This window comes from Asparagus officinalis, chromosome 8 (assembly GCF_001876935.1).
Source record: "Asparagus officinalis chromosome 8, Aspof.V1, whole genome shotgun sequence".
Taxonomy (NCBI): Eukaryota; Viridiplantae; Streptophyta; class Magnoliopsida; order Asparagales; family Asparagaceae; genus Asparagus; species Asparagus officinalis.
Genome location: NC_033801.1, coordinates 5524846 through 5546507, shown reverse-complemented (window position 1 = coordinate 5546507; position 21662 = coordinate 5524846). Strand labels below are relative to the sequence as shown.

General features: G+C 35.9%; 1 protein-coding gene and 2 long non-coding RNA genes across 4 annotated transcripts; 1 reads left to right on the top strand and 2 right to left on the bottom strand.

The window, feature by feature from the left end:
• On the top strand, positions 5361 to 7899 carry LOC109820753 ((3S,6E)-nerolidol synthase 1-like). Its single transcript, XM_020386948.1, has 8 exons — positions 5361 to 5538; positions 5657 to 5712; positions 5871 to 6138; positions 6262 to 6634; positions 6751 to 6969; positions 7055 to 7193; positions 7281 to 7529; positions 7615 to 7899. Exons 1-8 carry the CDS (start codon positions 5361 to 5363, stop codon positions 7897 to 7899), a joined length of 1767 nt encoding a protein of 588 aa, XP_020242537.1.
• LOC109820186 lies at positions 8300 to 9923 on the bottom strand. 2 transcript variants are annotated; one of them, XR_002241750.1, is made up of 4 exons: positions 9830 to 9923; positions 9513 to 9580; positions 9286 to 9410; positions 8300 to 8499 (listed from the first exon to the last, which is right to left on the bottom strand). It is a non-coding gene; the product is annotated as an uncharacterized LOC109820186 (long non-coding RNA). The 2 variants fall into 2 exon arrangements; XR_002241751.1 differs by lacking the exon at positions 8300 to 8499 and adding an exon at positions 9030 to 9198.
• LOC109820187 lies at positions 10056 to 11289 on the bottom strand. Its single transcript, XR_002241752.1, has 3 exons — positions 10877 to 11289; positions 10690 to 10726; positions 10056 to 10166 (listed from the first exon to the last, which is right to left on the bottom strand). It is a non-coding gene; the product is annotated as an uncharacterized LOC109820187 (long non-coding RNA).

The following is a 21662-nucleotide window of genomic DNA, read 5'->3' as shown; positions in this document are numbered from 1 at the left end:
ATCGTTGACGGTCTTGATTTCTACCTTCGTCACAGGTTCTGGTTGAAACCATGTTAGGGGAACAGACCCGAAGCTGATAGTAACTGCGTTCGCACCCACCTTCTTCTTATTAGGCTGCTTTGCAGTGATGATAGCGATGTTAATCAAGGCTTGGATTTTATCCTTGAGGGTGTAGCACATCTTGGTGGGGTGGTGGACCTGCCTGTGGAATACACAATATCTTGGATCCGTCGTCCTCTTGGCTTCCTCCTAGTCAATGATTGGAGGCAACTTGATTTTGTTATTATCCAGGAGGTATTCAAAAATAGCAGGAACTTTATCTTCCTTGAAGGAGTATTCCTTCGGCAATTTTGGTTCAGAAGCCTTCTGCTGCCTTTGAGGTCGCTGTTACCATTGAGATGGCGACTGTTGTGGTGCTTGCTGTTGCGATTACAGTTGGAACATTTGATTTGCGTTCATTGTATTTGTTGGCACCTTCCCCTTGCCACAAGGAATAAAGTTTTGCTTTAGGGTGTTAGTTGCTGGTTGACCTCTTTTGGCCTTCTTCCTTTTAAGGAAGCATCCAGCTTGCTCCCCGCGCACTTTTAATTCTTTCCAAGTCTTGGTTGGTACCACGACCATAGCTTCCAACACGTCCAAAGATAGATTAGTGTGTCACGTTTGGAGAATGAACTCCTCTATGACCGGATCTCGACAGTTCATCATCTTATTTCGGAAGTGCTTGACGAAGTTCTCGACCGATTCTCTATCCTTTTGCTTCTCATCAAAGAGTGTTCCGATTGACACTTTAGCATCATCATCAAAGAAGTTGGTGAGAAACATGCTCTCCGAGTTATCCCAGCTATTGATACTTTCGGGCTTGAGACAGTGGTATCAATCGAAGGCAGTTCCGCGAAGGGTGCTAATGAATGACCGGACCATTAATGGTTCATTACTGGAGATCACACTGAGGTGAGACTTGAGAAGTAAATCAGGTGTTGAGTGACTGACCCTCTTCCGTCAAATGGCGTGAAATTGATTACATTAAACTTTGTCGGATATAGGATCAACTCCCACTCTCTTGGATAGGAACACAGAATACCGATCTTCTTTACCTCTTAAGCAGTCATTGATAATCATATTTTATTACAATTTTATACCCTCATTATCTATTTTTTTATGAATAAATATACCACTAATCATTGTTTTTATCTTTTAATTGTAGGTTAATGAATAATAAATCTCAAACTCTCATCTCTCAATAAGGGCCCCTTGATTTAACACAAAAGCCCAAAGCCAAAAGCAAACGAATGAAGCCCATGAAGCCAAATAATTTTTTTCAATATTTAATGAAGCATTAAAGCCCAAAATGTCAAGAAAATGTCCAAAAGTCTAAGCCCAAAAGCCCAAGAAAAATAAATATACCATCAAGGAACAAATGAAGAAGTTTTGTGAAAAATGAAACAAATCATGCAATCTGGATATCTCGGTAATGTTTGGTATTTTGGCCATGTCTCTCTCGTATCAACTCGGAATTGGCTGAATAAACATTCTCTGGAAAGCTAAGAACGAGATCTACAACTTTTGTATTTATGACATCTTTGAAATCGGAACATATCATGGAAAAATATTCGTACAAAGAAGCACGATCTGAATTTCTATGCTGGAGAAGTAATTATGGAAAGAATTTGAAGGTTAATGAAGAATAAAGCTCAAGATCTCTTCTTTCAGCAAAAGCCCATTGAATTAGTGAATAAAACAAGCAAAAGGCCCAAGAATTCAAGCCCAAAAGCTCAAAGGCTAAAAATGATTCCTTAGGGCTTAAGTCTTCATCCAAGGGCTCTCATTCATTATTGTTTACTATAAATAGGGATAGAGAGTGAGGGGTTAAGGGTATGAAAATTTTTGTAACTCCTTTTGGAGAGGAGGGCTACTCTTAATTGAGAAGGCCTTCCAAAATTATTGTTAGACCCTAGAGGGGGGGTGATTAGGGTCTTATACTAATCTAATCCGATTATATGCCAATTAAAAATAATTAACAAGTTATCCTAGCAAGTATGAAATACCACAAGATATATTAGCTAGGATAAGCAATGTAAACAATGAGATATATCATATATGATAGAGATATATGCAAGGATATAAAAACTAACACAAGGGATAAACCATCTAAACAAGATAGTGGATAAAGTGAATGAGCAATGCACAATTGGCGATATAAAATAAATGCAAAAATAACTACGCCAAAGACAAACTCAAACAAGCGATATGATCACGGAGTTCGGACCTTCCGTCCTACGTCTCCGCTCCAACTCCCGGGGAAAAATCCACTAACTCAACCGGGTTTTCTACGTTCACCCGAATAACGTTTACACCTCACAGTATCGGTTTTCAACGCTCACCGATCAACGTCACTCCTCACACTCGGTTTCTAGCTCACCGAAAACCTCACTACACACTCACAATGTAACAAATATAAATTTGTTCTCTACAATAGATGAGAACACAATGAAGCACAACTCAATGTTACAATCTCTCACAACCCTAATATACTATGTATGCAAATACAATAAGCTCAAGTGGGTGTGTGTAACAATGAGATAATATAATCAAATCTAAACTTAATATAAAAACTAGCTTTAAAGAATGATAATCAAATAACTAAGCAAATGTAAAGCTAGATAGAGTTTAGAAAACTTCTCCAATAGATGACAAGATGGAGAGATGGAGATTGGAGCCCAAACAAGAAGATGATCTCCTCCACTTGTGAAAACAATCTTCAAACCAAACAAACACTAAAACACACTTAAACCCTTGTTTAAAACTCTTTAAACTTGTTTAAAACATTTCTTGAGTACATGAAAACTGAGGTCGACCGGTGCGGTCGACCGATGGAGCTTTCGGTCGATCGGACCGGTCGACCGACAGACTCTCTGTCACATGGTAAGAAATGAACAAATGATCGGTCGACCGGTACGGTCGACCGGAAACTGATATTCCAGGTTCTGAAAATTGTTTATCTGATTTTAAAACACTGTTTAAAAATATCAAATAAATTCCAAAAATGTAAAACTTTGGGGAATGATTGTAAATGTGATTTTAAACATGTTACAAAAAGAATTTTCCAATTTGCATTTCCCAATTGTGAAATCTTATTATTTTACAAAATCACATAAGTATGGACTTGTAAAAGCTTGATCTTGACAAAATGAGTTTAAACAAAGTTTTGAAAACTTTCCAATAAATTTATAAACTTGATAAAAGATATAAAATAATGTCGTTAAGTCTATAATCCAAAACGATGATAAACCAAACCAAACGTGTGTGTGTGTGTGATATTGAGCTTGAAGTATTAACACACATAATATAAGCCCTAAAGTAATTTACCCAAGCAATCTTGATTTTCAATAAGCTTTACTTGGTACACTCTGCGGATGAAGCTTGAACTTGGATCTTCAACTTGAATTACATAGGCTTCAACCACTATTCCGCCAACCTCCATTGGATATCATCGTTGAAGCTCTATTCCATCCATCCTCCAACAACGTTGTTTGTCTATAATAAATAAGAAAACACAAATACTAGACAAACAACATTAGTAGTAAATTGTTTGTAAATCATCATCAAAACAAGAAGGCCAACAATCTCCCCCTTTTTGATGATGACAAACAATTTACAAAAAGGATATTTGGATTGAGTCTGTTGTCGTGGAGTATTTCAACGATGTCCTGGATGCAACAAGTGGGATATTTGGATGACGTGGTGTCGGCTCGGTTTTGGTAGAAACGTTCGCCGAGGTGGAGAATTGAAGAAGTGGCGAACGCGACAAAGAACTAGTTTAGAAAGTCCAGAAAAACTACCAGACAGTATGGCGGTCGACCGCGAATCAAAAGAACTAGTTTAGAAAGTCCAGAAAAACTACCAGACAGTATGGCGGTCGACCGCGAATCAGCGGCGGTCGACCGTGAATCAGTGGCGGTCGACCGCGAACGTGCACAGAGTCAGGAAGAAGCTGGAGCTGAAGGCGGTCGACCGTCGCGGTCGACTGTGCGGACCCTGTAGGCGATTTGGTCTCTGGAGTTGGACTCGGTCGACCGCTGCGGTCGACCGCGGATACCCTGTAGGATTTTTTAAGTTCTTCGTTTGGTTCGGTCGACCACGCACTGTTTTGGGCTGGGCTTTAGGTTTTTCAACCTGTTTTGTTTTGAGTTGGTATATAACTCTAATCATGATTAATTAGGGTTAAGCAATGACGTTTTGAGCAGTTTTTGAGAGGGGATTGCTGCATCTAATTGTGGGAGATTTGTGAGAGATCTAGAGGCTTTGTTTTAGGGTTTAATTGGTAAGATTTGTAACCCTATTTGTATTCTCTTGATTTCTAATAGTAAGAACTCCCCTTCCTTACCCCGTAGACGTAGGAAACTTGCCGAACCATGTTAAATTCGTTGACTTATTGCGGTATAGTGTTTGGCTTATTTAGTTGTGATTTATCTCTTGTTCTTGTTTGTGTGTCTCGAGCTTCCGCCGCGCACAACTCGTACATTATTACTAAAATGTGCAGGTACTCCACAAAGTCAAAGTTTCTCTTTATTAACAAGTCAAATTAATAAAAATACTACATACATGTCATCCTACGGAGAAACGATACACTTAAGCCGCAAATAAGTTTGAATGGTATTTAAAGAAGAGACAACCAAGTGAAAGCGACATTTTACTTATGTGCCTTATATGGACGGCATGGGCATCATGCATGGTCGGTTGCAACTTTCAGTTATATCATATTAAAAGAGCCGTTGCTTGTTGTAGGGATGTGAAAATTTCAATTAAAGTATACATGTAACTTTTTATTTTGTTACTGTATGATTCTTTTTCCTACGACTTCTCTATCTTCATGCCTTGCTCGATATGTTCTTCTAAATCTTTTTTCCATCTGGAGTTTAGTCTAATCATTCTAATTTTTTCTGATAGTTAATTGTCTATTTACTAATATTATTAATCATCCATTTACAATTTCATTAATGTACGTTGTCTGTAATTCTATATATGCAATCTTTCTTTGATCCCTCGACATATTGATGGGGAGTAGAAAGATAGGATAGACTGACTATCTGGTGGTCCCTGGAGTTTGTTGGTCTGTTCTACTCATTGTGTGGAGAGAAAAATTGCAGAAGCTTGATGCATGCTGCACACTTTTTGGAATATATTTTGGGTCTTGTTTACTAGTCAGAATTAACGTGTATCACAAACTATTTCTCAAATGTTCATATTCACTTGTCAGAAAAACAGTACCCTGCTCCTTCACTCTCCTACTATAAAGAGGAGAATGTAGAGGTTTCTCCTCAAACTTTAGGATTGAATCTGAATTCTCCGCCATTAAAACTATGGCTTCAACTCTCCCAACATGCTTCGCATTGTCATTTCTCTCTTCTAAAGGGAGCCGAGGTTCGAGTCCTCGGTGTGAAACTGTGATGAGCTGCAGTTCTCAGGCATATTATCCTCAAATCATCCCTAGAATCCAGCAGCTAGGGTTATTGACTACTTCTGTCGTTAAAAAGGCAAGTACTATCAATTTACACTTTCTAACATATCTTTAGCAAAGATTGTTTGACCAATATATCTGCAAAAGAAGTAGCTTTTTTTCCTAGGAAAAGACAATGTTCTGTTTCTTTCCTTTTAGGGTATGTCGACTACTGTGTGAGGTATGTGTTTGTAGTCATTTTTCAGTTGAGGGGGGTATTTCCTTTAAATTTGAATATTGTATGCACGTTTGTGTGTATGTACATGCATGTTTGAGACATACATGTGCATGAACACATCAAATTTATGTATGTATGTATGTATGTATAAACACAGATATATATGTATTAACCTTTTTTCTTGCTTATTTTCAGGACTACTCACCTGTAAAGCACATGGAGAATATAGTAAGGTTGAAGAATATTCTGGTACAAGTAAATGGCCCATGGGAGTCCATGTTGACAGTTGATTACCTGCAAAAGCTAGGAATTGACTATCACTTTAAGGAGGAAATTAAGTTAATGTTGGAATGTTTGTATGAAAATATGTCTGGTAATGAGCACGAACAAGTTATCACTGATTTATTTGAGACTGCTCTGTCCTTCCGTTTGCTAAGACAAGCTGGGCACCCAATATGTTCTGGTAAATTTTCTGTTTGTGATATCGCGATAATCTTTAAACAAACTATATAATTAAGCTACTTAATTGTACATTGATTACATAATATGATCAATTTAACTAATTACTTTTACATACATTTAACAGATGTCTTAACCAAGTTCACAGACAAGAAGGGAAGATTTAAATCATCACTAAGAGGAGATGTTCAAGGACTATTGAGCTTATATGAAGCATCATACCTGAACACAGGCGAAGAGATTCTTGACGTGGCAAATGAGTTCTCGAGCATGCATCTTGCATGTTGTATCAAAGATTTGGAACCCAATGCTGCAAAGATGGTTAAGCACACACTACAACATCCGTGCCACATGACGATATCAAGGTATAATACAAGGCATTATCTAGACCATTGCCATACTGTATCTGGAATAAATATTGGGATGTTCGAAGAAGTTGCAAGAATGGATTTCAATCTACTTCAATCATTACACCAGAAAGAACTAATACAGATATTAAGGTAGGATTATCTGAAATTCTTTGAAAAAATCTGAGGCCTTATTCAATCTTTCTTTTATTATCGTGACGTGCTTTATGCTTTATTGGATTGTTTATTGTTTGAACATTTCATGATAGTTGGTGGAAAAGCACGGGTTTGTCAAAACATCTAAAGTTCGTACGAAAACAACCTTTGAAATGGTACATTACGTCCATGACAGTTCTCCATGATCCAGAATTCTCCAAATGCAGAATTGAGATGACAAAAGTTATCGCGTTTATATACATTATTGATGATATCTTTGATATCCATGGCTCTCCAGATGAACTTAACCTTTTCCTTGATGCTATAAGCAAGTATGCGATTTCCAAGTATGCACATCTCAATTTTAAATGCAAGTTTTTGGGGGGGAAAATATGCTAATGCTCGAGTTTATTTCAGATGGGAACTCTCAGCAGTAGACATACTTCCTACCTACATGAAGTGTTGTTACATAGCCTTGTACGACATCACTAATGAAATTGCCCAATCCGTACTCAAGGAACAAGGATGGAACCCTATCAACTCTCTTAAAAAAGCGGTAAGTACTTTAATGAGTAGACCTTAAAGCATTTATATTTGTTGATTTATAAATTTTAACATATATATTACCTCTCTCATCGGTCAGTGGACAAGGTTATGTAATGCATTTCTGTTGGAATCAAGGTGGCTACAATCAAATCAACTTCCAAAATCTGATGAGTACCTCAAAAATGCCATTGTGAGTTCAGGAGTACATGCAGTCTTGATGCATGCATTTTTCCTTTTAGGACAAGGGATTACAAAGGAAAACGTGAGTCTTTTAGAGAGGAATCCAACCCTCCTCTCTTGTCCTGCAACAATTCTTCGGCTTAGGGATGATCTTGGAAGTGCTAAGGTATGTAATAACGTATATGCATAATTTGGTATAGCAATTAATTGTTGGCATTGTAACTTACAGTTCTCTACGATCAAAATTTTAGGACGAACATCAAGATGGCTTTGATGGCTCATATGTTGAATGTTATATGAAAGAATATCCTGAGTGTTCTACTCAAGATGCAAGAGATTATGTCAAGCAAATGATCGCTAATACGTGGCGATGCTTCAATAAGGAATGCTTCTCACAAAACCCTTTTGCTCCAAATCTTGTGACTGCATGCCTAAATATTGCTCGCATGGTCGAAGTAATGTATAGTTATGACGAAAATGGAAATATTCCTAGTCTTGAAGATTACATTAGAGTACTGCTTTACAAAAGCATATAGTATATCCTTGTGTACAAGATTCAAACCTACTATATATATATACTAGTGTGTACCCCGTGCCAAGCACGGCCCCCGCCTCTTTTCTACAATTCGTTAATGTTGTTTGATCTCAATTTTATTTTTATACAAAATTATTCTTATAGCTAGCAACTATGAAGAACTTCAAATGAGTTGCAATTGGAAAATTGATGCCTAATAATATTGTATGGTGCAAATATAACAATACTACTCTAACAACTCACACATAATAGCCTAATATATAGAAACAAAACTCTACATTCAATATAACATATATTCATGAGTCAATCACTTGAGTGACAACCAATCATGAATTTTTACGAAGGAGTTATCTCTTGATGCATATTTTAGTTCATCATACAAAATAATGCAAACCATCCTCTTAACTATATCGTGTCTCAAAGACAAACATTATAATATCGTATATTTATCATTAGGGGGAAAAAGAAACAAAGCCAGTAAAAAGAAGAGAAATAAGAGCAAAACCTGAAATAGAACAATTGCAGGCTTAAATGGGGTCTTGGATTATTTAGGCGTGGAAATTTCCTACTCCGAGATCTTCTTAACGACCTTCTCAGTCACCTGAAAACCATAGAAGTTCCTTATCACTGATTCTAAGAGAAAAATTATAAAATATGAAACTGACCTGTCCAAAAAAATATTATCAAATATTAAAATTGACTACCATAAATCATCAACTAAGTATAATAATCTCTTTATTAATGTGTCTTTTCAAAGATTTGTTATTAATGTTAAAGAGAAATAAGTAGAAAATGAACAAAATTTTTACAGAGGAAATCTTCAGATCTGAGCACATATCAATAGTTTATTACTTTAGAGGAAATATTCAGATCTGAGCACATATTAATAGTTCATTCTCTCGCCAACTGCGGCAGAAGAAATCTTTATTTTCTCCTCAATAAAAGCCCTCCAAAATTTCTAAAAATGATCAGTAATTGTCATTGACGAAATTTAGAAACTTTAGTTTTTATCTTCATGGATATACCATCCCTAGCCATTATTAACCAAATTTCTAAAGATCAAATAACTACTCAAAACTAAACTAAAATAACACAATAAAGGTCAATTTTTTTAGTGCATCATTTCTGACGTAATCAATCTCCAATCCCTAACCCACGAACAAACAAACCCCATTATTTTTCACAAAGTGACAATAATGTATAGTGTAACCTTATCGCATTTGTAATAAGTTTTTGACTCTTGCTTCCTCACTATTGAAGTACACTTTTGTTGTTGTCGTTGATGAAACCATACTATAACCTATGTATCAATGCATACATACAAAGGTTAATGCATATTTATAGTTCTGAATGTTAAATATATAATAGACATTGATTTAAATTTTACCTCTAAAGTTTTTTACTAAAACCTCAGTCACCACCATAAGAACATTATTTGTATCATGATCTTTAAATTTGGAGTCAAAGTCGACTGCTACTTTATTCCATGATGTGACCATACACTCGTTATCCCTGTAAGAAACAATGATTCATATTAATAATAATTATGTCTATGAACTTCGCATTAAGTTATAATACAATCTTACTCTTCATCTATTAGTTTAATAGACCTACATGTGAGCATTTTCCCAGATTTGTGTACTCTCCAATCCGATAGACTTCCTTCACAATCCCTGCAATGTCTTTGATAGTATATTCATAATAACTTAGTATTCATGTATTAGTAATTATAAAACAAATAAGGCCACTATTATTACCTCTTAGGTAAGTATTCTTATTTTTATGTGAGTATAGTTCACTGAAAGGAACAAAGTTAATTTTTTATGTCTGATTGTCCCTTGACAGTGAGTGTCATATGCAGTTGAATATCAAATTATTAGTATGATCAAATATGCAGTTAAACACCATAGTTTTGCAGTCTGGAAGTATACCTATCGACCAAGGCGGCAAGTCATAGTGCATGTTACTGAATATTACTCGTGCATATGAATCAGTTTTGTAGTTTCAAGAAATGTTGCACATCCTCCTGCTTGAGAACTGAACACATGAGCCTGAAAGTATCAAGAGAAAAAACGAAAGTATTTTGTTATAGGGAGAACTTTGAAACATAATTTTATAGTTGAGTGCTAATGATTCATAATGGAAAGACCCGTTGAAATGTTCCCAATGAAGTAATAGTTGGATTAGCTGAAAGTAAAGCCTTTTCGCACAATTTAATTGCTCTGTGGAGTTCTTTCAGATGACCATATTTTGGCTCTCGAACTAATCCTAAGAGTTCAACATGAATATGTGAGCACCAACACTCAGTAAGGGGCAAAACAATCGTAAAATGTGTCAAATTCTCTAAGAAATCTATACTAACCTGAAAAGGATACATAAAATGTGATAATTCTATAGGAAACGTATCGCACATAGAAAGTTTTATAAAATTCATAAAATAATAAAGACTGAACAACAACTATAATGAACTCAAACAGATTAAAATTGATATCTGGTAGATTTCCCTCTTAGGCTGTTACCATATTCATCAATGAGAGCGTCATAATCATAGCTGGTCGTTATAAATGGACCCCCAGCAGTACGCCCAAAGTTGGTTCCTCCATGGTACTAATAAACAACAATATTACCTCCATTATTTATATTTCCATTTCAAGCATTCAAGAAAGAAAATTGATATGGTTTAGGTAATAACAATAGAAGTTCAAAAGGTATAAGTTTGAACCATATAATAATTGACAAAGGAGCCGCACTTCAAAATAAATCGTGTAACAGAAGATGCCAGATCCTCAACTGGACGCTCGTGAATAGTGCCTCCAAACTCTCTGAACCTGTAATTGCATTTTAAAGAAGCATGTAAATGAAGATAAAATCTCGAGACAGTTAAAGATTCTATTGCTAAAAATGCAAATAAGAATCCTCTCATAGTACACAACAATTTTGGAAACAATAAAAAAGCTATAGGAATAGGAGCAACTTACCAACTGCTCCAAGCTTCAGTCCACATTGAGGGTTTGTATGGCTTGTTGGGGGCAAAATCATCACAATAGAAGTCATTGCATGTATTAATCTATTACCAAATATGGTAAAATAATTTAAAAGCCAATATAATACCATATTGAATCAATCGTGGGAATAAGTCGTAAACCAAATAATAAGAAATGAAATTTGTCATGTGAAATATAACAGCTAAAGACGGCCATCATCCACCATTGAAAAAAGAGCAGGAAAAAACATATATAGTTGTTGGACATTATGTTACCGAGTGAATTTAATGAATTTGACACGTCAACATTTTGTCAGATGTAGACAGAAATAGTATATAATGAGATATATCGAGTGTGTAGACTTAAACAGGAACATCGAGATGCAAACATGAAGTATTCCTGGCAAAAGAAACCTCGAGATGGAGACACATATCAAAAATGAAAAAGATAGTGGGAGTGTTGGACTACGCTGAAGCATCATTTGGCCATTGCTTAACATTGACTCATTCAAAGTGTTGTGCCCAAGAAAGGAATAAGTAAAACAAATTTAGCTTATGGATTACAATTAGAAAGTTGGCCAACTAAGTAACGCTATAATAGCAATTCCTTTGCTTAGGACTTTTCCTTACACACATATTTTAAGCTATCTATAGAAAACAATAAGACAGAAAAGTTAAAATATTGTATTGAACATCAAGAAAGGAATGATTCTTATACCACTGGATCTGGAGCATCTTCTTTGCACATCACCCATAGGACTCCGGTGTCCATCTCTACAGCCATTTTGGCTGCCCAGTTCACATATGAGCAGCCCGCAGGCCCAAATGCTCTACTCTCAGGCCTATATTCATTCTCAATCTGCATCAAACGTTATCCAAATTAGCAATAAATAATCTCTTTCCAATAATGTTTCATTCTTCTTATTTGTTAGTTTTGTCATGGTTAAAGAGAATAATACCTGCGAGAGGATGATTGGACCCCACTTGAGACTCGAAAAGTGATTCATTCTTCATCATCTGAACTATTTTCTGGGTGAATCCTTGCATAGCATTCTGCATCATGAATAATCACCAAATCCATAGAAATTGTTGAATTAAAAATAATGGGTAATCAAATTATGAACGAAATTGAACAGGTTGGAGAAATATACCTTGAAAGGCTCATTGTCAGTTCTGAAGCTGATCCCAGGTAAAAACTTCAACCAAACAGGAAATCCTCTGCATATATAAATCAAAAGAAAAGAAAACCCATTAAATAGTTACACATTAAATTTCAAATTTTAAAAAAAATAAGAATAAAACAAATGGTACCCAAAATTATACCTCCCCTCAAAATTATACTGCAAAATTTAATCAAAAATCATACCTTTCTCAAGACCAATTGTTTTCCGATCTTCAGCCATTTGTTTTTAATAGCTTGTGACAAACTGATCTTAAAAATCTGACTGCCTACTATTTTCTGGAAAAAAAATCAAACAAAAAAGATAAATAAGCACAATCACCAAACAAAAATACTCAAAAATCTCAAAAATCTCAAAAATACTCAAAAATATAGTTTTCGATCATATTCTCTTGAGTCACACTTGCATCAAAATGAAAAAAATTAAATATCAGAAATTAATATGGTTCTTAAAGTCCCTCAATCGCTTTTTACTTGTGATCATTAACTTTCAAACATTTCCCAACATTCTCCCAATAAATTCTTAATAAAGAACCAAGGGAAAAAAACTAAAAATTCTTAATAAAAAATCTCACCTTACGCCGTCGTCGTCATCCTGAAAAGAATCAGGCTTTGACCCAAGCACCCAAGCTTCATAAACTTCATTGTGGCAGAAACTGAATCACTTAAGAGTCTAATTAGTATGAGCTCAAGGCTAACCTTTACTTATAACCACCTAACCAACAACTCAACCAAGTGGTTTCATGCATCTCGAGGTACTCCACAACACATTAATAACTCTTTTAGGTGAAGGCAAATAATAGTTGGTACAAATGATAAAATCAGCTACAAATTCATGATAAAATCAGTTAGAAATTCAACTTCAACCACATTCACAATTTCATATATTTGCACAATTTTAACATAACATAATTCACAGTTAGCATATCAAATCAAAAGTAAAATAATGAAGATCTCAGATCAAGATCAAACCTTTGTATTAGCTTGAAATTTAAGTTATATGAAGTAACTTGCATTAAAACATAAATCAAGCAAACCTCGAGAAAGGGAAACATAGAGTAATAACACTTCCTCCTCATGCAAACCATTGCCTATCAATTCAACATAAGCCCATGTCCCTCCTCAACTTTCACCAAATAATTAAATAGTTAGCCCACGAAACTCTTCATATTTAATAAAAAATGATGCATGGTCTACTAAAAAATGACAGCAATCATCTCTAATACTAAGAAAATAAATGACTCTAATCATTTACATAATAAACAAATGATACTAATCAACAAAATGAAATCTTTAAAAGTGGGTACAATTAGAATTCATTACATCATATAGATACATAAATATATAAATAGATTGTTGGATCTATGAATGATATAGGAGTGATATAATTAATGCTTTGTGCCGTATCATATCCGGAAAGATGGTTATTTTCAGCAGTTACAACAAAAATAAGTAGCTAATATTAATTAATTCTTCAATATATTTCCTCTAACATGTTCTAAACCCATCACATTTTAAATAAAAATGAGAGAGGGTATAACTAATAACTAATAAATTAAAAATGAAAGAAAACTCATCATTTGGTTTGGAGTAATAATTTAAAGTTCCATCAGATTTTTTTTAACAGTTCAATTGGAAATAAAATAAATAGGTTAAAATGACAAAACCCACAAATCAAATAGACTGGTAAATAAAGTAATTTTTCTGGAACTAATAAATTTTCTCTGAACTGATTTGAAGTTTTTTTACTCTTTCCTAATCATAATATAGTCTTTGATCATATTCTTTTGAGTTATAATTGCATCAAAATGAACAAATTGAATATCAAAAATTACTAACATCAGTTCTTAAAGTCCCAAAAACGGATTTTTTTTACTTTAATCATTAAGCTTAAAACATTTTCCAACATTCTCCCAATAAATTCATTTTTAACAAAAGAGAGAAGGAAAACACTTACAGAATATGACAGTGACAGTTTCATCTCCCACCAAAATTGGATCAAAATCTGCACAAAATTGGATCAAAATCTGCAAAATTCCAAAAATGGGTCGTTCAGGGAATTCACCAAACACTGAGATGGAAAAATAGCGACGAAACCCAACTCATAGCGACGTGTCTGTCGCAGCGAATGCGGAAGGATGAGCAAGGAGAGAAGAGGGTTGAGCTCGTCGTTTCCTCCTCCTCCGTTGCTCGGGCGCTGAGTCCTCGAGCTCCTCCTCGCTTCATCTCCTCATCCTCGGCTCGATTGGGGAGGCGAGAGAGCGAACAGCTGGGGATTTCGAGAGAGGGGGGAGAGCGAGCAGCTGGAGGAACTTAGGGTTAGGGCTTCTGGCCTTGGAATCCTCTGGCAAAGCGGCGAGGATGCCAAAGTTGCGCTCCCGATGGAACGGCGAGAGCGGCGATCTGCTCGTGCTGGAGTTAGGCTAGGGTTTAGAGGGGAATGGTGGTGGATAGAGGTGATAGGGCTTGAGCTTGGGCTAGGGTTAGGGTTAGGGTTGGATCTGTGTCGGTTGAGAAGATGTCGAGCTCGAAGATGGCGCCACCGCCGGAGAAGGCGGCGGAGGGAGGGGAGGAGGATAGGAGACAGCGGAATCAATACGGAAGAGGGGGGAGCTCATATGGAGCGAGGGGTTTTTTTTTTTTTTTTTTTTTTGCTTTTTTTTGTCTCTGGATCGGGGTGAGAAGTCTGAGAAGGGGGTTTTGAATTTTGAAAACTGATTGTATATCTATGCAAATGGGAGGGGAGAGAATTACTGTTCAATTTACTGTAGCGTGAACAGTAATTCTCTGATCCTCCTATTTGTATAGAAGAATAGATATGTTTACTTATGGCAGTCGTTGTCATGTCATACAATATAAAATATCACGTTTTATCCATTTAGAAGCTTGCCGTTCTCTCAATATGTTCACTGATAATTTCAATATATATATAGTTGTGGGATTATTTTGGAGCCCTTGTCAAGGTTGATTTAGTTGATCCTTTCAAAGGCTTTTGAGGATCAATGACCAACACCACTTTAACCATATTATTGTCTAATTTCTAAGAAGGAAGAACCTTAAAAAATTACGTAAACTATATGTTAATTAGTAAATTGTGTACCATATAAGTAGAAGTTACAAACATGTAAAAATAATAATTGTATGTGACATAACAATCATGAGAGATATATGTGAGAGAGTACGATTATTTACAGACAGAGTTTCTGGATATTATATTTGAAAAAGTGGTGGGGACTGATACGTCCACCTCGCCGCGAAAGCGAATCACCTGAGAGAAAGTCCTGCCTTTTGTTTTCACAAAACATAAGTCAATCTCAATGTTCCCATTTTGATAACGATAACAAGAATAGAAGTGAGTATCTCAGCAAGATGAGATATACAATCTTCCCAATATCAGATCTAGGTCTGAATATCGAGGGAAACAACAAACACAAGCAATAGCCAATACAATAAGTGAGACACAATATTTACGTTCGGCAAACTTGTCTATGTCCACGAGGAGGGGTGAAGGGAGATTCCACTATGATGGAGAACACCGACGACTTAAGGGGCTATCTCTTTGCAATGTAAATTTTTATTTTTCTCTTTTATTTTATTATTTTAGAATTATATGTTTTAGGATTTTATGCCTTGTTTTTATTTCATGTTTTGTAGTATGGATTTATTGCTTTATAGTGTAGATTTTTAATACATTGTACCGATAAAAGGAAAAAGTAGCGAAAAAGAAGAAGAAGAGAAGAAGAAGGCATGGAAACACATATTCTCGATTCGAACGGTCTACTTCCACAACTTCTCGCGATTCGATGGTAGTATAGATTTATTTTCTTGCTCTTTTGTTTCATGTTTTCTAGTGTAAATTATTTTATTTCTTTCTGTTCTTGCTTTAGCATTATTTATTTATTTTCGTTTTATACTTTATAGTTATAGATTTTAATTTCTTACTTTTAATTCCTAGTACGAGTAGCTAATTTCTTTAGGATTTCAAGGATTAGATGAAACTAGTTTAATTTCCATTTAGTTTTTGAATTGCTCTCTTTGTGTTTAAAATTTGATCATGCTTAGGATAATCAATTAGAGAACTAATTGATAGAAAAAGAATTTGATAAGCTATACTTATCTTAAATAGTTTGATAGTTTATACTTTTTTAGTTTTAGAGTTATTATCTAGTTTTTATTGCTTTTCATGAATGATACTATTGCTTGAATATGTTTCGATAGGTTATACTTATTTTTAATAACTAACTGAGATTTGACGGATTGATATAGAACTATCGAAGATGTGAGAGACTCATATCTAAATAATGTTAGATCTAAATCAAAACTTGAGATCTAAAACCATATAGCCATGATTAATTCAAAGAGATTAACAATAATCAAAAGAGCGGAAGTTTATACCTGAATCCATGGATGAAATCTTGATTTGGGTTTTTGATGATCTTCTAACCTTAGGGTTTCTCTAAATCCGAATTTCTCTAGCTAGATGGGGGTGTAGAGAATTAGAGAATGTAACCCTAGGTTAGGGACCATAACCCCTTATTTATAGATGTTGTACTTTTGTAATTTAGCCCCTCAATAAATCACAATTACAACCTGGTATCTGCACATATAACCCCATGATTATATTTAAATACCCATTAACCCAACTTAATTGATCACTTTAGTGGGTTATCCTGAAAGATAGCAATACACATTGATTAATCATATGTGCCCACAAATAGATTTATTAGATTAAATCCAACAATCTCCCACTTGGGCACCATATGATTCCTTAAACTGTGTATAACCTTATGAGCTCAAAAATTGCTATCACTGAAATGGTATTTCCGAACAATCTCGTCCATTGACTATATCAATATAGGATCAAAGCGGCCTTCGTCACATTTATCGTGACTCGACCCATCAATGGTCACATATACCAATACAATCAAACGACATAGATCAATCATGGATGTGCAGCATGAAAATTACATGCAATGTGATCAGTACATGTCTATTTTCAACTGGTCCTCCTTAGTGAGGTCAAAACCAAACATAATGTAACAGAGTGTCTTAACTGAATACTTTATTCTGATCAGACAATACAACCAAACATAAAGCACCACAAATACAAACTCCCACTAAAACATAATATCCTCAAATAATACCACACCCATATGAGCAGTATGCTCATGAAAGACCTTAGGTGGCAATCCCTTAGTAAGAGGATCAGCTATCATGGAGTTTGTCCCAATGTGCTCTATGGATATCTGTCCACTCTGTACCCTTTCTTTCACAACCAGGAACTTAATGTCAATATGTTTTGACTTAGTTGAGCTCCTGTTGTTATTGGAATACATTACTGCAGATTTATTGTTATAATATAACCTTAGTGGTCTTTCAACATTTTCCAAAATGCGCAGTCCCGTGACAAAATTTCGCAGCCATATTCCCTGATTGGATGCCTCATAGCAAGCTACAAATTCTGCTGCCATAGTGGAGGAAGCTACTAGTGTTTGTTTGACACTTTTCCATGATATAGCTCCTCCTGCTAACATATAAATGTAGCCTGATGTAGACTTCCTGCTATCTTGGCATCCAGCAAAATCAGAGTCCGAATACCCAATGACCTCTAATTTCTCTGATTTTCTGTATGTGAGCATGTAATCTTTTGTTTTCTGAAGATACCTCATAACCCTTTTGACTGCTATCCAATGATCCATACCAGGGTTGCTTAAGTATCTGCCTAACATCCCAACAATGTACGCAATATCCGGACGCGTACATACCTGAGCATACATTAGACTTCCTACAGCCGAAGCATAAGGAATCTTCTGCATTTCCTGAATTTCAAGGTTACCTTTAGGGCACTGATTGAGACTAAACTTGTCTCCTTTAGCAACAGGGGTGTCACCTGGTCTGCAATCTTGCATGCTAAACCTTTTAAGTACCTTATCGATATAGCTCTTTTGTGATAATCCAAGAATACCCCGAGAGCGATCTTGATGTATCTGGATCCCTAATATAAAAGAGGCGTCCCCAAGATCTTTCATTTCAAAATTCTTTGATAGAAATCTCTTAGTTTCGTGCAACATGCATATATCATTAGTGGTAAGCAATATGTCATCGACATACAGAACCAGAAAAATATACTTACTCCCACTGAACTTGTGATATACACAGTCATCAACAATGTTCATCTCAAAACCGAACGAGATAACTATTTGTTGAAACTTATGATACCATTGACGAGGAGCTTGCTTGAGTCCATAGATGGATTTTCTTAATTTGCAAACCATATTCTTTGGATCTCCTGATACAAAGTTTTCTGGTTGCACCATATAAATCATCTCATCAATGTCTCCATTGAGAAATACAGTCTTAACATCCATCTGATGTAACTCATGATCATAATGAGCAACAAGTGCCATGATTATTCTGAAAGAGTCTTTCGAAGAAACCGGAGAGAAAGTCTCTGTATAATCAATGCCTTCCTTTTGAGTATAGCCTTTAGCCACAAGACGTGCCTTATACCTCTCCACATTACCATTTGCATCCCGCTTGGTTTTAAAAATCCATTTACAACCAATTGGTTTTGCACCTTCTGGCAATGGGACAAGTTCCCAAACCTTATTGTCTTGCATAGACTTGTACTCTTCATTCATGGCATCAATCCACTGCTGAGAGTTAGAACTTTTTATGGCCTGAGAGAAGTTGATTGGATCATCTTCCAACATTCCATTACTTTCCTCATGTTCTTGAAGAAATACAATGTAATCATCTGGAATAGCATTTCTCCTTTCTCTCGTGGATCTCCTTAATGGCACTGGTTCTTGAGGTTGTTGAGTTTGTTCTTCTGGAACAGGGAGTTGTTCAACATTATCATCTTGAGGTTCCGGATTTACTTCTTGATCATTAACAGGTATAGGAACCTGAATATTGTCAAAAGTAACTGTATGGATTGGATCTGAAGCCAATTCCTCCTCAAAACTAATGTCTCTAACCTTATTTCTCCCCCCAAACTCAACATCCTCAAAGAATGTTGCTGTTCCCGTCTCAAAAATATTCCTTATAGTGGGATCATAAAACTTATAGCCCCTAGAGCGTTCAGAGTATCCAATAAAGTAGCTGCTAACTATTTTGGAGTCCAATTTCTTTTCATTTTGCCTATAAGGCCTTGCCTCATCTGGACATCCCTAAATATGTAAATGCTTTAAACTGGGCTTTCGACCAGTCCAAAGCTCATAAGGTGTTTTAGCAACTGCTTTACTCGGTATTCTATTCAGAATGTAAGTTGCTGTCTTAAGTGCTTCTCCGCAGAGAGACTCTGGTAAAGAAGAATGAGCAATCATACTTCTTACCATATCCTTAAGAGTCCTATTTCGTCTTTCAGCTACACCATTCATGCTAGGTGAACCCGGCATGGTGTACTGTGGGACGATACCGCATTCCTCTAGGTATCTAGCAAATGGTCCTGGACGTTGTTCACCTGAACCATCATATCTACCGTAGTACTCACCACCACGATCAGATCTGACGGTTTTAATTCTTCTGTTGAGTTGATTCTCAACTTCAGCTTTATAGGCTTTGAACATGTCCAGAGACTCAGATTTTTCATGAATAATATATAGATGCCCATAACGTGAGTAATCGTCTATGAATGATATAAAATATTGTTGACCATTCTAAGATTCCTTAGGGAATGGCCACAAATATCCGTATGTATCAATTCTAAGACATCCGAAGATCTGTTGGCATCTAATCTTTTCACTTTGGTCTGTTTTCCCTTGATACATTCAACACATACGTCGAAGTCCGAAAAATCAAGGGAATCCAAAATACCATCAGCCACAAGACGCTCAACTCTACCTTTTGAGATATGACCCAAGTGCTTATGCCATAATGTTGCCGAATTTTCCTTATTTAATTTACGCTTAGTACCACGAGATTCCGCATGCAAAGTTTCATTATAAGAAGTAATTGTATCAAGCAAATATAGGTTGTCATAAGTACTCATGTTGCCGAATTTTCCTTATTTAATTTACGCTTAGTACCACGAGATTCCGCATGCAAAGTTTCATTATAAGAAGTAATTGTATCAAGCAAATATAGGTTGTCATAAGTACTCAAATAACCGGTTCCCACAACATTTGAATTAAAAGATAAACTGAATTGACTGTTTCCAAATGAACAAGAATAACCTGATTTGTCCAATACAGAAACTGAAATCAAATTCCGTCTAAAAGACGGTACTACAAAAGTATCTTTTAAATCCAAATAATAACCAGTTCCTAACAACAACCTAAAGTGCCCAATTGCTTCCACATCTACCGATTGTCCGTCGCCCACAAAGATGTGTCTTTCAACATCACTTGGCTTTCGGTAGCTCAGGCAACCCTGCATAGAAACACTTATGTGAGTAGTAGCACCAGAGTCTAACCACCAAGTGTTTCTAGGTACTGAAGCTAAATTAACCTCAGAACAGACCAAAGCAAGGAACGTACCCTTATTATCACGCCAGGCGTGATATTTTGTACAGTCCTTCTTTACATGTCCAGGCTTCTTACAGAAGAAACAACCCTGATTATCCTTATGTTGTTTCTTCTCAACTGGACCCTTAGCAGCTTCCTTATCATTCTTCCTTTTCTTGCCCTTATCCTTAGAGGCATAGGCCAAATGAGCACTTTCTGTCTTATCTTGCTTCAACCTGTCTTCTTCTTGCACACAGTATGAAATGAGCTCATTTAGAGTCCATTTCTCCTTTTGACAGTTATAACTGACCTTAAATTGGTTAAACTGTGCAGGAAGAGACAACAAAACCAGATGCACTAATAACTCGTCACAAAGATCGAGTTTAAGTGCCTTAAGCTTTGAAGCAATATGAGACATTTCCATAATGTACTCCCTGATATTTCCTTTGCCCTTATACTTCATTGAAATCAAGCGAGCTAAAAGCGTGCTTGTTTCTACCTTATCGTTTTTCGCAAAACGCTTCTCAATTTCGGCAAGGAAATCTTTAGCCTTAGTAATCCCTTCGGATTCTATGCCCCTGAAGGCTTCCGGAACGCCGCGCTTAATGATCATAAGACTCATGCGATTTGAACGCTCCCACTTCTCATGCTCCTTCTTTGCATCAGGAGTGCTATCCGCATTGAGAGGTTGGGGTTGTTCAGTTCTTAATGCATAGTCAAGATCCATGCAGCCAAGAACAATTAATATGTTCTCTTTCCAAACCTTGAAGTTTGTCCCATTTAGCATGGGAATTGAGTTGATGTTAGCAGAAATTGTTGCAGCAGATGCATTATAGCTGAAATAAAACAAAAATGCTCACATCAATAACCATAATCAATAAAATTCAAATAATGACAATCCCCATCCAAGATACCGGCACAACATTAATATCAAGTCTTTGGACAGTAATATTAACTTGTAAGTGATACCTTGTTGCAATGATCAAACATTGACAATAACTCATGTCAAATAATGAAACTATCTTTGGATCGATTCATTATTCACATGTAAACCTTATAATTGTCACACGCTTATCATCGCAGATGTGTATACAGTCTAAATAAATATTAACCTTCCTTTGGGCCGATTAAATATTTACACGAAAGCATACACA